Genomic DNA, 21,289 nt, shown 5'->3' with positions numbered 1-21,289 from the left:
ATTTCAGTCAGGTGGGAACAGTAGCCGCCTATTTCTGATTCAGTCGTGCACCCAGAAACGACAAGATTAAAGAGGAGAGACGGAGACCTTCCTCTGATAGCACTGTGCCATTCCCTTTTCTCTGTCCTTTGTCCAAATAAAACTAAACTTTGTATGATTAAATAAAAAAAATGAGTAAATTGGTTGACAGTAAGTAACTTCCAAACACTTTATTTTGTTTCACTCTGCAGAATTGTGTTACATTCATGTAGAAAATGGTGTCTACACATATAAGCAATTGTAAGTCGGATAAATATATGTGGCCTTTAAATAGCTGACTTCCTCCCACAATCTATAAACATGACTGTTAATTGTGGTAAATTGAACTATTTAAATCACCTTTAATTGTGCGTGCGTGCGTGCGTGCGTGCGTGCGTGTGTGTGTGTGTGTGTGGGGTTGTTTGTCCTGTGTGTCACCGTGTTGCTCTGTAACCTGCATCTCCTCCAATGCCGGCTAGAAATATGCACCAGCCCGCCGCGACCCTGCAAGGTGAAGTTGATACAGATAATGGATTTAGGGATAAACATATAATTAAGTGTTAGAATAGTCACATGATTCAAACATTAACTAATAATGGGAAAGTTTACATTTATTACAATTTTGAGTTATTTAATTTACTGCAGACATTTTTGATACATCTGTTACGATTTTATTAAAATTAGCAGATGTATAAATATTTTAGAAATCATTTATTTACTTTGATTCTGTCAATTTTAAACCCTATAATATAGAACAAGGTATTGAACATGTTTGGCTGATGGGAATAAAGGTAAATCTTTTGTTGATTTAAAAAAAAAAAGTCTGCACAAAGCTGAAGAAATTCCCCTATGAGAAACACAGTGCAATTCAGCAGAGACATAAACTGGTCCACAGAAAACCATAAAATTTAATCAGCTGTTGAACTGTATGACCGCACTGAAGTGTGAAAATTACGTTGGACTTTGAACTTAGTTTGACATAAAGAAAGTTTTTATTGCAAATATTGTTCCTTTCAAAAATATTTATTGCAGTTATTTTTGAACTTTTTCACATTTTAGGTGTTTTAGGAAGATTTTGTGTAATAAACCAACACAAAGTAGTGCTTAATTATGAAATTGGATGAGAAAGGTTATGTGACTGGGAATATATATATATATATATATATATATATATATATATATATATATATATATATATATGAGATGTACAGTATGTGGATCCAGCCCTGTTTAAAAAATTGTTGCTGCTAAATCTGCGAGGGCTTCAAAATTCAGTATTTGTTTTGAAAACAGCAGTGAACAAACATCAAGCTTTTGGCAAGAAAGCATAGAGATTCTCCAGCAAAATTGTTAAATTATTAAGTGTCCATAGCAATCACATGGAAGAAGGTTTTCCAGTCAGATAGATCAAAACTGTAGTTTTAGGCCTACATGCAAAACTTTATGTTCTTAAAAAAACTGAGCCAGACTATATCAAAAGGAGTGAAAGCATCATGCTGTGTGGCTGGAAATGTGAAAAAGCAGGTAAAAAATGGGGTCACAAGGTTTTTGCATGAACTATGTGGAAAAACCAAACCTGACAGCAACAAAATTGAAGCAAATCATTTTAGTCATATTGTCATTAATGCAGTTATGCACTTCAAATCTAAGTTCCATGGCTGCATAATCACAGCAGCCATTGTTACACAAATCATTTACTGTCACCCTCGCATGCTGCCCCTCCCTTCTTCCTCTGTGATTGCTTCATCTGTTATTTTTTCACAAAGCAAAATTAAAAAGTGGTTTTGTTTCCTTTTCTCTCCGACAGGCTCAGTCTCTGGAGAAAAAGTAGGGATTTATTTCTTTTTCTCTTCCGGTCTTCCACAAGTTTTTCGGCAGTGTGTATTTTTTCACTCTTCACTTTCTTCCTCCCCTCCCCCCTGCCCTCCTTGTGTTATCACAACCCTTACCTTGACTATGCATGTTGAAGAGACACACCCGGTCGCTTCATTTCTACCAATCACTGAGACACGCCAAGGAGATGTACTTCCTGTGTTCTGTGGAAGAAAAGTGGAGCAGAGGAGAGGAGAGTTTTCTGGGCTTGTTTTGTTTTGTTGCCGAAGGTGGGGGTCCATACACACTCACAGGGGACAGTAGTAGTGGACACGCTGAGAGGGATTTTTGCTTGTGAAAGACCAACTTGCGGAACGCCACTGCAACTGTAAGGACGGGACAGAGACAAAGAGGAGGGAAGAGATAAGTGTCAATCTGTTGAGACTTGTTTGGGAATTTGAGGAAGGAGGAGAAGTGGGGGGAAGAGACAGAGAGAGGCAGCAAGAGGGAAAAAGCAAGGAGAATTCGGGCGTAAACATGAACCTTTCAGAAGAGTAAAAACAAGTGAGAGGAGGAAACAAGAAAAGAGACTAAATAGTTGTTCAGACGTATTTGGAAAAACAAGTTTGCCATTTGATCTGTCACCCGGATAATGTCAGCACAAGGAACTAATATGTTGTGCAATCCAGTGCTTTTTGGCTGAGCTGGAGTAGAAGGGGTAGACCACATCTCCCTTAGGCACACATTCAGGTGAGTTACTCTAAGGTGCTTCTTTACTTCTGTAAGATGTCTCTAATTTGAAGCCCGATTGGAGACCTAATTCATTTTTAGTTTGAGGACTACATGCCTTGCCCATGTGTCACGGGCCTCTGCTCTCTGAAAGGCTCCTTGTGGTATGCTGCATTTTTTGCAGGTCTGTGCTGCATTCTTACTGAACTGTTAAAGGCTGTCCTCCCTCTCACTCCTCGCATTCTCGTTTAAGTTGATTGACAAATGATTTTTAACTTCAAGTAGAGGTGCAGAAATTTAAAGAAAAATTAGAATGCAGCGTTTTATGTTTAAACAGTAACAACCAAATTAAAGCAACATTTCAGTGGACTGAAACAATTTCTAAGGGTTTGAAGTACTTATGCATGTTCTTGACTTGACCTGTACTTAGGTATTTAATCTGCAGTACTAATGCAAATTGTAATTTAACTGACAACTACTACCTTGTTCTAGGCTCTTCTCATTTTGCTGCAATGGAGACCAAAAACGGCCATCTTTAACACCGGTGACACACTTTCTAACCTAAACAACGATGGACAAACTTCTCCCAAGAGGAAAGGTCTCTCGGGATCCAAGTCCTCTGTCAGGAATGAGGGGCATCTTCCACCGAGGAGACAACAATCAAAAACAAAACAGGAAGAAGGAGAGCGAAACTCAGAAAATGAGGGATGAAGAAGTGGTCGGCCTGGAGCGATCGATGGACAGAGACAGACCTCCCCGCATCAGAGATGGAGAAAGAGAGTGGAGAGATGGAGAACGAAGGCAAGCCGATGGCAGAGACAAACAATGCAGGCCGTCGTCAAATGTAGAGATGACTGAGACTGAGCAATATGTAAAAACAGGGACAAAGAAAGGTGACACGTTTCCCAGAGAGAGAAAGGGAGACAGAGATCCTATTACAAGAAAGATGACAGAAGGAGAAATGAGGCAGAGGGATGGACCCAGAAGAGAACAGATGGAGGACTGGGAAATTGAAAGATCTAGGCGCCAAGACGGAGAAAGAGAGGAGATCCAAAGGAGGGCAACAGAAGATGGAAGAAGACCACTAGAAGATATCAGAACACAAAAGAGAGAAAGATATAAAGTATCTGGAGTTGAGTTTCAAGACAGGAAAGGAGAAGTAGATGATTCATGGGTTAGGAGAGATAGGGATGCAGGTAGAAAAAGAGATCAGTTCAGAGCTGTGATGGATACAAAGGATTCTGAAAGGTGTTCTCCACAAAGGAGACCAGAAACAGAAAGGTACACAGGAAGGACGGAGAGAACAGCAAGGAAAGATGCCAGGAATGAAGGAGATATTGATGCGAGAGAGTTGGAGAGAAGGGAAAAAATGAGGGACAAAGATATAGAGCAGAGGACCCCTTTCAGCAGGAATGAGGTGTTCTACCAGAGCAGAAGAGCGCGGGGAAGGGATCGACGTGGAAACCAGGAGAGATATAGGGAAGAAAGACATAAGAGGAGAGAAAAGGATGACTGGTCAACGGACAAAGATCTCAGAACAGAAATGAGATCAGCAGACAGAGAGTATGAAAGAAGGCAAGCGATCAGAAGTGATGGCAGGAGAGAGGATGATCAATATAGAAATCAGAGACAAGACAGAGAGGGGAAAAAAAGGCAGGAAGATGGAAGGGAAGGCGTAAGCAACAGATCCTTGAGTGATTCTTCTCCTCGAGCAACACCACGAGGCCAAGTCAGTGGAGAGTGGAGAAGCAAGGGGCATAGTGACATGAGGTACATAAGAGATTCTGACAGGGAACAAAGAAGGGAGGGCAGTGTTGGAAAAGAACCCCAAATAGATCCAGGGCAAACAGGTGAGAAAAGACAAAGGCAAATTGTAAGAGGTGAGAGGTTTGACAGAAATGAAAGCGTATCTTGTGGTTCAGACAAGGCACGGATGTGGCTAGAACCACAGAGGGGCACATCACAACCAAGGCAGAAAGAGGGGAGGAGAATAGACGAAAGGGAAATAAAGTCACAGGAAGAAGGGGAAAGAGATGTGTGGCAATTACGAGGGGATCCAGATGAGAGGAACATGACCCAGAGTAGAGAAGTAAGAGAACGCAACGAGGACTCTGAGGGGTTGAGTGTAGATGGAGACGAGGACGAGGAAGTCTGGAGAGACAGTTTTAGTGAAGACAAGGAACCGCTGCCCAACAGTGGTAGGAAGGAAGCTGAGAGAAGCTGGAGGATGGATATTCAGGGAGAAAACTTGTTAAATAGCACTAGTGGCACAGAGGAAGAAGGTGGGAGCTCTTCTGGGAGTAGAGGAGGGAGTGTCAACAGCTGCAATTCAAACAGAGACAGGATGCTGTCTTCCGAGTCCAGCAATGTGTTTCTGTCCATTGGGGTAGATAATGGGCATGAGATGGAGCAGAGATTTAGGATGAGGGAGAAATTTAGTGAACCTAGAAACTCAAACAAAAGAGAAAAGGACTCGGCAACAGGGGATGAGGAAGTGATTAACGCAGAGCAGCAAGGGAGAGAAAATAAGTCGATCTTCTGTGCAGTTGGGCAAACTGTTTCCCAGTCAGAAACTCATGAGGTGTCACTGTCACAAGATGACGAGGGAGGGATGGAAACATATGACACAAATAAAGAAGGTCATCAACGGAGAAGTGATGAGGATACACGTAAACCTCAGCACCACCCAACACCAAGCAGAAGGAATCAGCAGCCAAGGGGAGAGAGCCTCACTTCACGAGACCCGAGTGGAGATGGCTATGCAGCACCTGTGGACCTTCAAGACAAAGAAGTTGAAGAAATAATGAGACAGGGGCCACTGCCCACTGATATGGGGATAAAGAAAAAAGACTCAAAGACCGAAAGGCTCCTAGAACAATGGAGAGAGAAGAATAACAGGAAAGAGGATCAAACATCTTGTGGCGATCTTCCTCATTGCAGCAGCTTTGAACAAATTCAACCTTTCCTGAATGAGCTAGACACTGAAGCAATGAGTCCAGAGGAGGTGGAGGCCATTCGCATCCGAATGAGCGGGGTATGGATGGATCCTGAGCGAACCAAGCGGCGCTCCGATGCCCCTCACCTTAAATGGGCCACAAGTGTAGTCCGTGAGATCCTGGGCCACTCTGGTGAACAGACAGAGGACGAACCAAATTCGGGGGCAGAAGAAAACCAGCATGTCAAGCAGGCTGTGAATGATGAGCATCAAGAAGAGGCTGAGAGCAAGAGTGTGAACTTGCCTGTTGTGACTCTGACAACAGATGATCAACAATCAGAGCCAGATCTTGAGGAAGAAGAGGAGGAGGACGACGACTTCGATTTTAAAGGTATGAGGCAGACCCAAAGCAACAAGCATGCTGACTAGTTTACAGTTATGCATGTTGTAACACACACCCACACCCTCACTCTGACACACTGTTTAACAGTATAGGGAAGGAAGATGACATTTTGGAGCAAAGGACAGAAGCTGGGAAGGCAGATTTAGCTGAGTTAGGAGAAGCAGCTGAAGAAACAGGCAGGGAACAGGAGGTGGATATGTATCTAAGTGTGAGTGACACTCTCTACAAGCCTAGAAGCTGTCCCATTCTTATTTATAAATCTGAATCTGACCTCCTGACTCTCCCTGGAGAAGGTGAGAGCCAGGAGGTGCCAGATGAAAATGGACAAAGAGTAGATGAAAGACAAGGAGACAAGACAGTGGACATAAGAGAGGGGACCTTGAAGAGCTCCTGCACTTTTCAGGATTCCGGTCCTCAAATTCGTTTACGAAAAATGGGAATCCGTAAGGCCAAAGAGAGACAAAACAGAGAGCATGTTGACGTGGAAGGAGAAGAAGAAGAAGGTGTTGGAAGAGATCGCAGAGCAAGAATATTTTCTTCCCCAGGTAAACCAGAATACCGACTGGGGAAAACTAGAAACATCTACTCGAATCCATTAATCATTTCGGAAAGCTCCAGAATCACCTCCTATTTCTTGTCACTTCTTAGGCGTGATTGCTTCCACAACGCAAATCCTAATCCAAATTTCAAATCAACTCTACGCACATTGTCATCTCCTGATCTTCTTACTGCTTCTTCTGTTTTCTAGTCTGAATGACATTCGCTTCCTGTTGTGGCAATCATAATCTCGAAGCTGTTATCTGCGTCTTGTCACTGTCAAAGATCCAGAACTACGCAGAGCTTGAGTGCTTCTCGGAATAGGAAGCTATGTCATGGAGTTGTAATTACATTCAGTGGAAATTACAAGAGGTGGGGAAAACCACAGGTGTGATTTAAAAGGGGGAAATCATCAGTGATCCTTCCAGACACAAGAGAAGCATGAGCTCTAGAAACAACTAAATCTATATTTAATCTAATTTATTTTCACTTTTTTTCATATTTATTACAAGTTTTATGTATTTTGATTTTGGAAACAGTCTTAAATTATTTAAAATGCTATTTTATAATCCCACCACAAATGTATATTTTCTTATTCTAGATGATAATGATTTTAAGAGCAAAAGCTGGGGAGAGGCAGAACTAAGGTGAGTTTAGCAACATTTAAATGATTCTTAAAATATATTTGTGTCAAAAAATATAAGCAATGTACTAGTCCTTGAACAGTTTTAGTTATTCATCATTTTAGTCTAGCGTGAATTATCTCTGAAGCCTTGAGTTTGTTTTGTCATAACTGAGGTTTTAGGCAGGTGTTTATAAATGCGCTGGATTAACATGTTTTCTTTTACTTCCATTCACTTACAGGAATGCTTTAAACTCCAACATAAAGAAGAATAGGAAAAGTTTTTACAGTGAGTATCTGAGTTTTAGCTTCGATTTTGTTTACTCATATTATTCACTTTTAATATAAGTCTAGCACATTGTATAAAATAACACTGTGGTCTGTAATTACTTTCACAGTTTACTTTCTGTCAGTCAAGCATTTATACGGTAAATTTAGGATATCAGTAAATTGCAGGGGACGTGACAGGTCTGCAGATCACATCAGATCTGGCCGTATTGACGGAAACCATGACATGGTCATGCATTTCCTCTCAGAGAGCGTGACTCATTTCTGTGTAAATCCAAACCCACTGGGTGTTTATCACTTAATCACTTCACGTCAACGTGAAATTTTCACTCACATACACAAGCAAAGGCAAATGTGTGTCAGTTTACTGTTTAGGTCACACAGCTTTATAAACTGATGTTTTAAGCAATCTGACATGGAAGCAGTTTGCCGTCTACTGGCTCACATGGCTCTTGCGAGAATGTGTTTGTGCTTGATCTGTATATAAATGAGTTTGTGCAAGCCTCTGCAGGTTTCTGCAAGTGTTCATCTGCGGCTGTGACTTTACATTCCAATATGTAAGAGTAAAAGACTTCTCTGACTTTGTAACGCTTTCTGTTTGGGCTTAGAGTATTTCCAAATCTCGTAGGTTTAGATTTCAATATTTTTCAATATTTTTTTTTATTCAACCGATAAGTTTGTATCTAAGTGGAAATGACACAATCATCTCCCAAAAGACACAAAGATAATGTTGAGGAGTTTCTTTTTTTTTTTCGTTTAAAAGTCATGTTGTAAATGATTTCTACCTTTCTCAAAAGCCTTTGCTAAAATTACATCACTTCTCATAGTAACCCATAATCTTTTTGCATATCTCCAGTGGATTTTTGTTTATTTTTTATATTTTTATTATAAATGCTTTTATTGTGAGCTACAACTCTTTGAGGTTGGACAGTCCATTTGTTAACTCTCCATAGATTCTCAGGAGTCTGGTTCAACCTTTCCAAGCATTATTTCTTGTGGAGTATTTTCATTTTTTTAACAAAAAAAACAAAAAAAAACACATGCTTCCAACTTGAGATTTCAAAAGCCTTTATTCTGGTTGTGAAAACTCAGGAAATGTCAATTTGAATGATCTTTTTTGGAATTCGGTAAACTTTGGATATAGGCAGGCAATGTAGGAAAACTGTGTATAGACTAGTCTAAAGCAAATTATCTCTTTCCAACGTCTCCACTAAATTATGTGTATAAAGGTGTTTTGTGGGGAGAAGAAAGTAGGACATTTGTCCAATAACTGTCACTGTTTTCTAATTCAAGTCAGAGGAATCATGTTGGTTAACTTAAAGATTACTTTAAATTTGCTAAATTTCAGCATATCTGTGTCTGTCTCCTCTCTTTCCTTCAGATCGTCCTCAGCTCTATCAGCAGTACAACGAGGAGTCTCAGAACATTGAGATTCTGCGTCAGTCCCGCTCAGACACCCTCACAGTGGGCGAGGGAAACAGTCGCTCCCCCTTACCTTCACCTCCACCCGCTCGCAGACCCCTTCCTCCTTTACCGGCTTGCCCACACCCTCATTCCCTGACCTACTCGGTATGTGGTCACTCCAGCGCCACGACCTTGTCTCTTCCGGACCGATCACAGAGCGAACGCAGGGCCTCCTCTCCGAGTCTGTCCGTCTCGCTCACGCAGTCGTCGTTACTTTGGCGGGATCTGCCCAACGTCTGTCACAACCCCGAGCTGATGAAGCTCACAGATGATCAGAGGCGGCTGCAGGAGGTGAATATCTAACCACACATCAGGAACACGGTCCACATTTGATGGTTCATGTCTGTTTGTATGGAGCAGATGACAGTTCTTAATTCTGATTCTCTTGAGTCTGTTTTAGTCTAACGGGTCTCCCTAAATGCTTCACAACATTTAGGAAGATAGTTTCTGATAATCTTTAATTCTCCCTTCATTCTCTTTAGCATGTGAACGTTTTATCTCGACTTGTTCAAGAATTGTGTAGTAGCAAACAGTAATCTGCTCTTCAATCTCGGGAAATTTACTAGAAACCGCTGACTCAAGAGACTGGAAACTCCAAATAGCCTCTCTCCTATTTTCATAAAGACTCTTGAGACTCACAAGTCATTTTCATTATTCAAACCAGACAAATGTTTAAAATGTGAGTTTTCTGTCGCGTACAGCAGCTGCCTTTCAACAATTAAATTACCGCCTGATCATTGGACTTTGACTTAGAGAGCTTATTTTTCTCTCCCGCCCACTTCAGCTGATCTGCTGGATTTTATGACTAGAAAAACTAAACTTTTATTTTTGCTATTAGAATGACCTCTTTCAAAATAGTAAGCTGAATTCTCAAAATTCTTATTTTCCGACAATTCAAACTATTGTTTCTTTTGTTGTTGTTGTTTATAAAAATACAATGGTGACTATTTTTTGTAATTCTATTCAAATAGTCACTAACTTATCAATACACACAGTTGTATATTTCAACTGTACATTTTTTTTTCAGATAAATGTGATGACTGTGTATCATAGCTAATGAAGAAGTGTAGCAAAATATTACAAAAAGTCAATGAAAATGACAATTTTCTAATCCAGACATATAAGTGTATATGTCACTTGTACACATAGAAGTACATTACATGTTGTATCTTACACAGTCACAGGGAATATTGCAAATTAACTAGTGTTGCAGAAGGCCAATTTAATATTTATATTTCACCTTTTGAATCAAATAAAATAAGAAACATCTGCAAAAAAAAAAGTAATTTATTTTGATGCCTCTCTATGTCCTGTCCAAACTTAGCCTTTTCACCCAGACATACACATAATTTAAATGAAAGCAACATTATGTTTTCAAAAAGAATATTGTTCTTGAAATGCATTAATAGTAATATGATTGATTTGTTTTGCTCCCTGCTGCTTTATCTATCTATTTTTCCCACTCTAATATGCTGTTGTGCTCTGGCGGTAATTGGAGACTGCTTCTTTTCTTTTTAGGATTCATTTCCTTGTGCTTGTTCATACTTGTTGCGCCACACCTCAAACTCCTGAATTCACACAGATCATACTGGCTTGCCACATTGCAGAATAACCCTTCAACTGATCCACTATTTTATTAACTGTGACTCTGGCCAGAAGGTCTCATTGCATTACTTGGAGTTGCACTTCTTTGATTGCATCAGCTTTCACCAGTACATGTTAAAAGGAGGTTGATTAGTCATTTCAACTACATGAATATAAGCAATCATTTCCTTCTTTTAATCAGTTCCATGTTTCCCCCTGTTTTATTTTATTTTTGCATGCAAGGTGAGATTTGAAGTGGTGACCTCCGAGGCCTCCTACTGCAGAAGTCTGGACATTGTTGTTTTACATTTTGTCAAGAATAAAGAGCTAGGGAAGCTGCTGACGACTCAGGACAAGAACTGGCTGTTCTCCCGTCTGACTGAAGTTCGCGTCATCAGCCACAGGTTGGATGTTTTGAACAATGTTGTCAATCAAATTTTACGTCCATCTACGCTTGTTAAATGGTGCATTCAACTAAGAGGTGTGCATAATATTGATTGTGTAACCCCCGTTTGTTAGTGAGGAAAAATACTATGAGCGCAAAAAGGTTAAAGTTGTTTCCTTGCAATATCCGTTTCAGATTTTTAGCGAAGCTGGAAGAGCGTGTGGAATCCGATGTTTTGCAGTTTACAGTGTGTGACATTATTGCTCAGCAATGTCGACGCTTCAGAAAGGTTTATGTGCCCTACCTCACCAACCAGTCGTATCAGGACGCCACATACCAAAGACTCATGTAAAAAGTTTGGCTTTTCATTTCTTCTTTTTGAGATAGATATCCCATAAAATCTAAATAACAATATTTTTTCTGTGCTGCGTTCAGGAATGACAATCCTCAATTCAAGCGGATTGTGGACAACTTGGAGAAGAGTCAAGTTTGTCAGAGGCTTCCTCTCCGTTCCTTCTTGGTGCTTCCGTTCCAAAGGATCACCAGAATTAAGCTGCTGGTCCAGGTAAACCAAACACCAGTGATTATTTGGTATATTTAATCCAAATGTTTTACCTTTTTTCTTTTTTTACCTGATCCATGTGCTTTTTCCTGTGTAGAATATTGTAAAAAGAACAACCCCTGGAACAGTGGAGGCAGAAAACACCATTAAAGCTTTAACACATTTGGAAAGGGTACAGAAACTCCCTACCTTCACAGTATCTTTACACAGTTTAACTTTAGAAAGTGAAAGTGCGAACGTCCTTGTTTTTTTCTTTCTGTTTTAGATCATTCAAGAGAGTAACGACAGCATCACTGAAATGAAAACCATTGAGTCTTTGGTATCGCTAAGTGGCAAAGTGGAATTTGTGGATTGCAAGGTGAGCAACCATTCACTCAGCCCTTACATTTATTAACCCATACACAGATCTGTGAGAAGCTTAAGGTGAAGTGTCTTCACATGAGTTTTGGTGCCTCTTTTTACATTGTAGTATCTCTGGTTGAAAATACGCATGTTAAACAGCTAAGATATGTGGAGGTAAATGTGCTAAATTCCAACCAATTTATTAAATGAGATACATTCTAATGACATATTAATCAAAAGTCTTCCAACACCTCTTGTCTTTTACAAATTTGATTCAGTCCTTCAAACAAACAAAAAAGCAAATGGTAACACTTTATTTGAAGGGGTGTGCATAAGACTGACATAACACCTGTCATGAACATAAAAAAGTCTTCATGAATGTTTATGACAGCTGTCATGAAGTGTCATTTGGTAAATAATGACACTTTTAATGCAAAGTTGCTCTAAAAGTTGCATTAAAATTCCATTAAAAATGCCAACTTTGCATGATTTTGTAAATTATGATAATTTAATGCAAAGTTGGCATTTTTAACGGACTTTCAACTTTTAGAGCAACTTCGCATTAAAAGTGTCATTATTTATCGAATGACACTTCATCGCAACAGTCATAGACATTCATAAAGACTTCTTTTTGTTCATGACAGGTGTTATGTCATGCTTTTGACAGTGTCATCTCAGTCTAATGCACACCCCTTCAAATACCAAACAAATGAACCTCGCCATTCTCTGCTGGACAGGTGGGACGACAAATGACAATGGTGGTTAAATTTGAATCAAGATATTTAGCTAGAATTTGTTGAAAACAACAAACTGTAATAAACAAGTTGTTATTGGAATTCAACCCTGAATGAATACTTAATAATATATAGAAACGAATAGTGTTGGATAAAATTTTTATGATTTATGTTTACCCTACAAAATGTCTTGTCATAGAGTGCAGGATGCATTTGTAGCAAATTAATTGAAAACTGCATTACTCTTTCTGGGAATTCGACTTTATTTGCTAGTTAGCAACTTAACATGAGAAAGAGGATTACTTACCTCTGCTAGACAAATTCAGTTGTTGTTGAACATGTTTTTCTTGCTTGGTCCAATTTGTCATAAAAAGGTTTTATTTTGTATACAGCGTCAAGCCACACAATATGAATACTTTGCAAATTCACATAACAGCTGATTAACTTAGATTAGGACCCCGTTATTGAACATATTAATTAGCTTTATTTCCTGGTTGTGTTTCAGACTCTTCCTCTCATCAGTCAAAAACGGCGGCTGGTGAAAGAAGGTCCCATCACTCAACTGATGGATTTCTCTCTAAAGCAAACGGAGAGAACCATTTACTTACATCTCTTCAATGACTACCTGCTAGTATCGACACAAAAAGAGTGAGTCAGCAAACAGATCATTTTGTGTTGTCATCAAATGTGATCACCATCGCCATCTAACTGCAGCCTGTTATCCTCCTATCTGCTGCCTGTGTTCATCATCTGTTTAGTTTTTCACATCCTTTCTCTTCCACTGCCTGACCTGGGTGATTTATTTATTTATTTTTTTGCTGCGTGCCTTTCGCAGAGGGGGAAGGTTTACCGTCATCGATCACTGTCCTGTGGAGGATCTGCGTACCGAAGACTTCCGTGTCAAAATCCTGACCCTGCAGAAGAACAGCTTCCGCTTACACTTGGCACAGAATTCCCTGCTGCTAAGAACTGAGACAAAGTAAGAGATTGCACCGAGGACATCTGTTTGGTTTCCACACCATTAGAGTTTGATCAATTATGCATTACTCGCTACGTTTTCCCAATCAGGAGCGATAAGCTACGCTGGATATCTGCCCTCTCCAGGACTTGTCCTGCAGTTGATTTTTCTACTGCAGAAAGTAAGTTTTATCCACAAAAACTGCATTCATGCATCAATTACAGGTACATCTCAATAGATTTTAAAAGTTTATGTATTCCAGAAACTCAGTCCACTAACGGTAGCAGATTTTATATATTGATTACACACAGATTAATACTTTCAAGCCTTTTATTCTGCTAATTTCAACGATTTTTCTCTGACAGCCAATGAAAACACAGTAACTGATTTCTTAGGTTAATATATAAAACTTGTAATTGGACAAACAAGCCTCACTGGATCACATATTACAATTTAATGAGATGTATGAAGTAATACATTTGAAAATTGAATAAACATTTTGGATTTTCAAATGTGATTTCAGAATATTCGATATTAATCAGAATGTAAATAATTAATAATGTGATGTAAAGAAACCCCCATTTCAGGCTGATGCAAATTGTAAAAGGCATAAAATCTACTGACAAACACGAAAGGAGCCACTGGTATTTTCGTCAAGTAAACATATTTACATCCAACTAATTAATTGCTTTAATTTAGAATAATAATAACTAATAGTACTTGACTCTGTATATGCTTATTTAATAACATGAATTATGCCAATAAAAATCAATTTTCTTTCTCCAGTCAGTATAACTGACATTGCATTTTGCTGCCCTCTAGTGGATAAACAGTTGCTCATTCGGATCTGGTACACCCATGTTTCATGGGTGTTGGTGTCAGTAATTTGCACGTTTCCCAAAGGGAGTTCATTAACAACCAACCATGTTGTGTGTAGTGTCGCAAAAATACAGAGTGACAATTGGGATTCACTTTTGCCCAACTCTACACACACTGTGGGTTAAACTAAGAAAAGAAAATTAAAATTAAATAAATCAATGGAGCAATTCCAAAATTGACCAGATGCTAATAATACTGTGAAATATAGTGTTCGTGTCCCAAATGGAGATTTTCATTTACCTTTTACCTGTTAGGTATCACAGTGAAAAAAACTGTTAGAACCCCTGATCGTTTGTGTAAGCTCTCCTGATAATTAAAGTAATCTGTTGGTTAAGTAAAACTGGATATGTTAGGGTGTAGATTCAGCTGCTTTCACTTTATGTATGAGGTCATAAAACGCAAATACAAAAACAAGAAAAACCTAAAACAGACCAATTTTAATTAAACATGGTTACTCATTGTAACCATGTCCCCAATTATTAATAAATTATTTAACATGATTTCTTTGCTCTTCATCCAGATTTATCACAGATGCAGTGCATCAGAGCTTACGTTGCTCAGCAGCCGGATGAGATGTCTGTAGAAAAAGCAGACATCATTTTGGTTCACCAGGACAGCGGAGACAGTAAGACAATTGCTTTCTTTCCCCATTTTGATGAATTGTAGTGTTTACTGACAGATCCATATCTTAGGATTGAAAAGATATGTGCATACAGTGCCGTGAAAAAGTATTTGGTCAACTTCAGATTTCTTCTGGGGTTTTTTTCCCCCACATTTTAATTTCTCAGAAATTCAAGCAAATTTAATTTAAGAAAATTACTTTGGATCTTAGCCAAAAATGTAGCAAATATCTTTCTAGACTTTTCTATTCCCTCTCCAGTTGCAGGTTGTTTTGTATCTCAAGGTCAGGCTTGATCTGTTGCTTTTGGAGAACTTTTAGCCTACTTACAGTTGTCAGACAGGTTTTTACTTAAGCGACTTCTTGATGCCACAGGTTGGTAATGAGTAATGAGGCCTTGTCAACTTCTAAAAAACAATGTGTTTAATCCCAACAGAAGAGTTTCATAAACAAGCAAAGGCTTCTTCACAGAGCTGTAAACTGAGATTATTTTGCAGATTTGTTCACACTCGATTGTTTTTCTCTGCAGACTGGATAGAGGGGATTAGACTGTCGGACCAGCATTTTGGATGGGTGCCCAATTCCCATTTGCAAGTCATAAGCAACGACAAAGTCAAGAAGCGCAACCTGTCGGATGCTCTCACACTAACAAAGGCTAAAGCTGCTGTCTGAGTACAACACTAAGAGTGGCAGTGAGCTGAGGGATGTCCTGAAAGGAAGTTTCTCTGCTGTGTGCATTTTACTACTGAAAATGGACCATAACTATTTTGACATTTGTCTGTGTTATCCGTGCATGACAGGGCATTGGCTAAAGAAAAAGTTGGAGAAATTCAGCTAAGTGCAGAATTGGGCCCCACTTATTTCACTATGTGGAATAACGATAAAAAAACAGGCCTGAGAGTCATTCCCCATTTATACTCTCAATGATTACCTGATATACAAACTGCCTTGCTAACATTGAGGATTTCAGTGTACACAGATATCTTAAGGTTTTTTTTTTTTACTTCCTTTCTTTGAGAAATATTTTGGTAAGGTACTAATTGTTTGTATATGATGACCAAATAAATAAAATAGTGTTTTTTAAAATAAAATAAAATAAAATAAAATAAAAAGAATCCATGTATGCATGGCAGCAGACAGGTATGCCTTCTTAATAACATTTCTATGTACAGAGCTTGAACAAAACATTAAAATGAATTCACAAAATAAAGAAACATCTGACTTCTGGATATGCATTGATTTGGAGTTGTGTGTCTTCACCATTTATAAAATATTTTTCACTATTTTTTTATTGACTGAGTTACAGTGCTTTTCAAAACTATTAAAGGTTTTCAATTTTTTCATCAAAGAAAGATCAGAAAAGTTTTGTTAGTATTTGTATTCGTCTCTCCAAGTCCACATTTTAGAGAACCACAGCCTTTGCTCCAGTTTTACATCTCCCAGCCTCTTTACATGTTTTCTAATTGCCCTTAATTAAGCCCCATCTATCTTCTTTCTTACTTTTACATACTTTCCTGCCACTGCTGAAGAAAAACATCACTTCACCATGATCCTGGCAGCGTGTTGAGTAGTGATAGCTTTCCTCCACACAAAGCATTTTCTTTTTAGGGCCCCCCGCAAAATTATTTTGGTTTCATCAGAGCAGAGCATCTTCTTCTACATATTTGCTTTATTCTCTACATGGGTTTCGAATGGCTTTCTTTCAAAAACAGCTTTCTTCTTTCCATTCTTCATCAGACTAGGTGCTGTGCCAGCAGACTTTCGCACCATAGCTGTGTATCTCTACATTTTCTTTAGAGTTCCCCCTTTGCCTTTTGGTGACTTCATTGATTTTTCCTCTCAATTCCTGATCTAAGTAAATGGGTGGTCAGTGCTTTGGTAAATGCTAGAAGCTTTGTTAAAAATCTAACCCTGCTCTAATCTTCTCCACAGCTTCATCCATGTGTCTGCTGTGCCTCCTGGGTCTTCATGACACTGTTTGTTCACTTTTCTTTTTAGGAAGTTTGGTGTACAATGTGCCATTTTAATTTTACATTAGGCCTTTTTTCCATCTATCATATAAAATCCCAACAAAATGTATGTAAATTTACCAAATGTGAAAAAGAGTGATTTTTGCATTCCAGTGTAACTGGATGAGCTCTGTGTACAGAACAAATTGTGAACAGTTCATACAACGAAAAAAAAAAATGGTACACGCCAGGCACGTAGTCTGTCTTAGGCGTGACTGTGAACTTGGTTCCTCGCTCGGCTTGGCTCGGTTTCCAGGATTTCCTACTGGATCTGCCTCCTGCCACTTAGGGAAAACGGGCTGAAGCTGCTCCACACTAGCAACCAGATCCAACCAATCAATGCAGAGCAATCCGCCTCCATCTTTCCTTCTATTGGACATCTTTTGGTGTCAATGAAATATCTCATCTGTGATTGGCTGATTTTATTTTAAGGGGCGGGTACTCACGTATTTGTTGTTTATGTTCAGCAGAATAAAGTAGAGCAGTCGACATCTTTGAAGGCAGGTTCTGACTTGTACGCAATGACAGCTTTGAGGCTTTAAGTCATCACAGTGCTTGTTTTGAGGGACTTTACGACCCAGGAGTATACCTGTGTTTAAACTGATTTGAGCGATTCTTGTTTTTTGGTCGTTTCCAAAAGGTATGTAAACAGTAAGGTTGGTGAAATTATTAGCCACGGTTGTTACTAGCTAGCACCTTAAACTTCATAATTTACCAACTACAGCAAGAATTTGTCGTAAGATTTAACCTCCAACTGTCTTATATTTGGTGATAAATATTTATATACAGTAGTATGTTTGCCTGGGGTTGTGCTGTAAGCCATTTTCATGAAGAAAGCGAGCAATCTGATCTCATTGTTGTTGTCAAGAGTGACGTGGCGTCACTTCACGGATCATATCAGAAACACAAAAATCTAGTTTCATCTTCCCCACTACATCTTGGACCCCAATTATAAGAGCCCACTTATGAAGTGAGTAATAGCTGAGGACATATACACGTTTATATCCCCAATCTGCGTAAATACTGGAAACTGTGCCTTGACTTAATTTGTCACTTCGCCCCTTTTACACCACTTGCCACTGTTTCCTGCATATGCATTGGCATTTTGCCCATCCATTCTGCAAATCTGGATCTTTAAATATTGTGTTGTTCACGTACGTTTGCAGTTTTGCTCATTTCGTTTGACCGTTCATCAGTTCGTTTCGTTCCCGTTTCGACAACAAAACAATTTAAATTTATATAGTCTTGTTGCAGTCCGATGTAAGGCAATGCTGGGTGATTCCAGTAAGTAATATTTACACACAGTAGGTTGCTTAGAGTTAAGACAACTTGTCAAAATTAGATTTTTAGAACCAAAATAAATCGAACTAGGGTCTTATGCAAAGTTTTCAGAAAATAATATAAATTGTATGCAAATTCTATATAAAACTGAAGCATTTACATAACTATTTATCTCAACTTCTTTACAACTTTAAATAAAGTTGGTCTAAATGGGCACGAAATGGAAATGAGAAGGGACGAATTGACAACATAGAGGTTTGATGGTTGTAATTGACCATAGCATTTCAGTATATTTTTTCGTTGCTTACTTGAATAATGGACATAAGTTTTCACAAAAATGCTGATGATTTCACCATCAGCTTAATTTGACTGTTTTATATTATCTAAGAACTTTAACAGATTTTGTAACCTTGATTTAAACAAGAATAAGAAAAACCTGCTTGGGGGTCTTATTTGGATTAAAGATGTATTAGAAAATTGCTTTAGTTGTCAAATAGGTACGGAACGCCCCCTTGTGGGTACGAAGCTTCCCACTGCAGAGGCAACATTTTTGAACTGAGCCTCTGTTTTAATGCGCGGCTGTGGAGTAAAACCTAGAAGAATGATAGCACTGCTGTTTATTTCAAAAAGGCTTTGAGGCAGCCATTAAAGATATTGTTTGGAATAAACAGATCTAAATATTAGATTTGATTAAATCACAATAATTTTTATTTTGCAAATATATATATATATATATATATATATATATCAGGTACAGAAAATACTTATATTTAATTTATAAACTTAAATATGTCTGTTAATGAGAGCATTAATTAAATAACTAGTTCCATAATAATTTGCACTGTTGTGCATTGTAAAGTTACTAAAAACGTTACTATGGCTCGTCAAATAGGACCCAACATCTGATTGGTTAACCTTTACTAACATTAACATTTCTTTCATCTTTGTATTTTCAATTCAGCTTAAAAGATCTAAATGTTTGATATGGTTTTAATTTTTATCATTACATCGTTTCCTTGATGAGAAATATGAGCTATGCTCTATTACAAAATTTTAAAGCCTGTCATTTAAAACAAAATGCAGTTTGAATAAAAAGCTACACACGATGCATGCAGCCATGAACTGAACTGAGTGTGTTATGAAAATATGTTTTATAAAAGTGTTATCTTCTTTATTAATACTGCATTAAATATTACGTAGCAGCGATCAAGCCACAGCTTTCCAATAAAGTTATGAACTTATTTCATGTTAAAATGAGTAATTGCAGGATATCCATTTGCAGTAGTTTGTGTAATGTTGCATCTGCTGTGACCACTCCAGAAAGCTTGACAGCTTTCATAATGACTTTGGCAGTTTTCCTCACTGAAGTCAAGAGTTTCTAACTTCCTGCTCAGTAAATAAAACTGTTGTTGTGAACTTCATTTGTTCCTGTGCTTTTTTTTTTTTTTTTTTAGATGGGCAGTCAATATCAGCGCTCCATACCGCTGGAGGTGAGGAGAGCAGAGGGAGAGCGAGTTCGAGCCAAACATCCTGACAAGATACCGGTGAGTAAAACTGATGATCACCCTTTACAGTGTCAGCCTTGATTGAACTGTTGATGTCAGTTGTTATCATTTTCATTTTAATTATTATTGACGAGGTAAACACAGCGAGTTGCTTTTCCAATTTGCGTCCCATTAATTTCCAGATCATTGTGGAGAGGGCGTCGAGGTCACGCGCTCCTGAGCTCGACAAGAAGAAGTACCTGGTGCCGTCGGATTTAACAGGTGAGAGCAGGAGACAGATCACAAACTTACATGAATTAAACCACATTGCTGACTTCATCGTTACTGGCAGTTGGGGTTTCTTTCACTTCCTCTCACTTTATACGAAACGAACGTTTGCAGACTTTCCTGACCGTCTTCTTCGTCTCCTTCCTCTTTTTTTCTTTTTTCTTTTTCTTTTTAGTGGGCCAGTTGTGCTTTCTGATTCGTCAGCGTATGTCTTTGAGACCAGAGGATGCACTCTTCTTCTTTGTCAACAACTCCCTCCCTCCATCCAGCTGTCCACTTTCAACTGTGTATGAGGTAACACTCAAACTAAAACTAGGTTTCATGTGATCGTTCTCCTTGTGACATGCAAGGTGACTATTTTTCAGGCAGGGATTTTGATAATGTTTTTTCTTTCCCCTTCTAAATGAAATCATGCTTTCAAAATGAGGTTTGGTGATCTGAAACATTTAAATGGGACAAAGAAGACGTCTGGAAGAGCAAAATATGTTTTCTTATTGTGGTATATTTTTTTAATCCAACTAGAAATGGACTCGGCTTGTTTGGCTCCCGGTTTTTCCATTTTCATGCTAATAGTGCATCATTATGTGCTTGTTTTTCAGGAGCACCATGAGGAGGACCTGTTTCTTTACATGACGTACAGCAACGAGAGCGTGTACGGCGCCTGAGGCAAAACGAAAGGCTGGAAAAGGACTCAGAGGGACAATGAGAGTAGACAAACTGGGACTGGAGCAAACGTTGACAAATGTTTGCGCTTTGCGCCCCTTCTATATATTCGCTTTGACAAGTAACTGCAATTAAAGGTGGAAGAAGGACTTTATGAAAGGACAAGAAAGGGTCTCTGGATTTGGCTGTACCTTTTGATAGTATTTCAAGCTGAGCATGATGCATTTAAAAACACTTTTAAAGTGATGTGGATTTATTTCATGGTGGGATGGGAGGGTTTTAGAAGAGTGAAAGCATTATGAAGGGAAGGTAACATGTTGAGACAACTCTCATTATCTTTCTCAGTCACCTGTATTTAATGCAAATAGTGTTGTTCTTGTGTTTTGTAAATTATCAGAATTTCCTTTGCATAAAATAAAGAAAATTCAAAACTTCATGCCGCTTTGTGTCTTTATCAAATCCGGTGCAGCGCCTTGCTGAACCTCTCATGCAGCAGTTATCCTTCCACATTTTATCTCGTTGTCAGTGTTGGTCATTACTCATAAATTTCAGTGGATATTCTCTGGAGTTTATATGTGGATATTGAAGTGGAAGGAAGAGACATCCTTTATTTAAAGGAGCTCTGTGTTTCAGCTGCTTTTCAGTTTTTTGGAAGTTGCTTCTCCATGTTTGATTCTGGGGATGCAGACCAGA

General features: G+C 38.6%; 2 protein-coding genes across 2 annotated transcripts; both read left to right on the top strand.

Annotated features, from left to right (window-relative positions):
- Positions 1–1,887: 1,887 nt before the first annotated feature.
- Positions 1,888–15,948, top strand: arhgef5 (Rho guanine nucleotide exchange factor (GEF) 5). The gene is made up of 15 exons (XM_007550082.2): positions 1,888–2,580; positions 3,052–5,885; positions 7,036–7,081; positions 7,299–7,345; positions 8,726–9,099; positions 10,636–10,796; positions 10,973–11,125; positions 11,213–11,342; positions 11,437–11,511; positions 11,605–11,697; positions 12,921–13,063; positions 13,251–13,394; positions 13,484–13,554; positions 14,773–14,877; positions 15,401–15,948. The coding sequence occupies exons 2-15, from the start codon at positions 3,131–3,133 to the stop codon at positions 15,541–15,543; spliced, it is 4,440 nt and encodes a 1,479-aa protein (XP_007550144.1). The 5' UTR covers positions 1,888–2,580; positions 3,052–3,130; the 3' UTR covers positions 15,544–15,948.
- A 1,393-nt stretch (positions 15,949–17,341) lies between these two features.
- LOC103136711 (gamma-aminobutyric acid receptor-associated protein-like 1) lies at positions 17,342–21,032 on the top strand. The gene is made up of 5 exons (XM_007550081.2): positions 17,342–17,520; positions 19,616–19,705; positions 19,849–19,927; positions 20,109–20,227; positions 20,533–21,032. Exons 2-5 carry the CDS (start codon positions 19,616–19,618, stop codon positions 20,596–20,598), a joined length of 354 nt encoding a protein of 117 aa, XP_007550143.1. The 5' UTR covers positions 17,342–17,520; the 3' UTR covers positions 20,599–21,032.
- Positions 21,033–21,289: the final 257 nt, after the last annotated feature.

This window comes from Poecilia formosa, unplaced genomic scaffold (genome assembly GCF_000485575.1).
Source record: "Poecilia formosa unplaced genomic scaffold, Poecilia_formosa-5.1.2 Scaffold34, whole genome shotgun sequence".
NCBI classification, from domain to species: domain Eukaryota; kingdom Metazoa; phylum Chordata; class Actinopteri; order Cyprinodontiformes; family Poeciliidae; genus Poecilia; species Poecilia formosa.
This window is presented reverse-complemented; position numbering and strand designations above follow the sequence as displayed.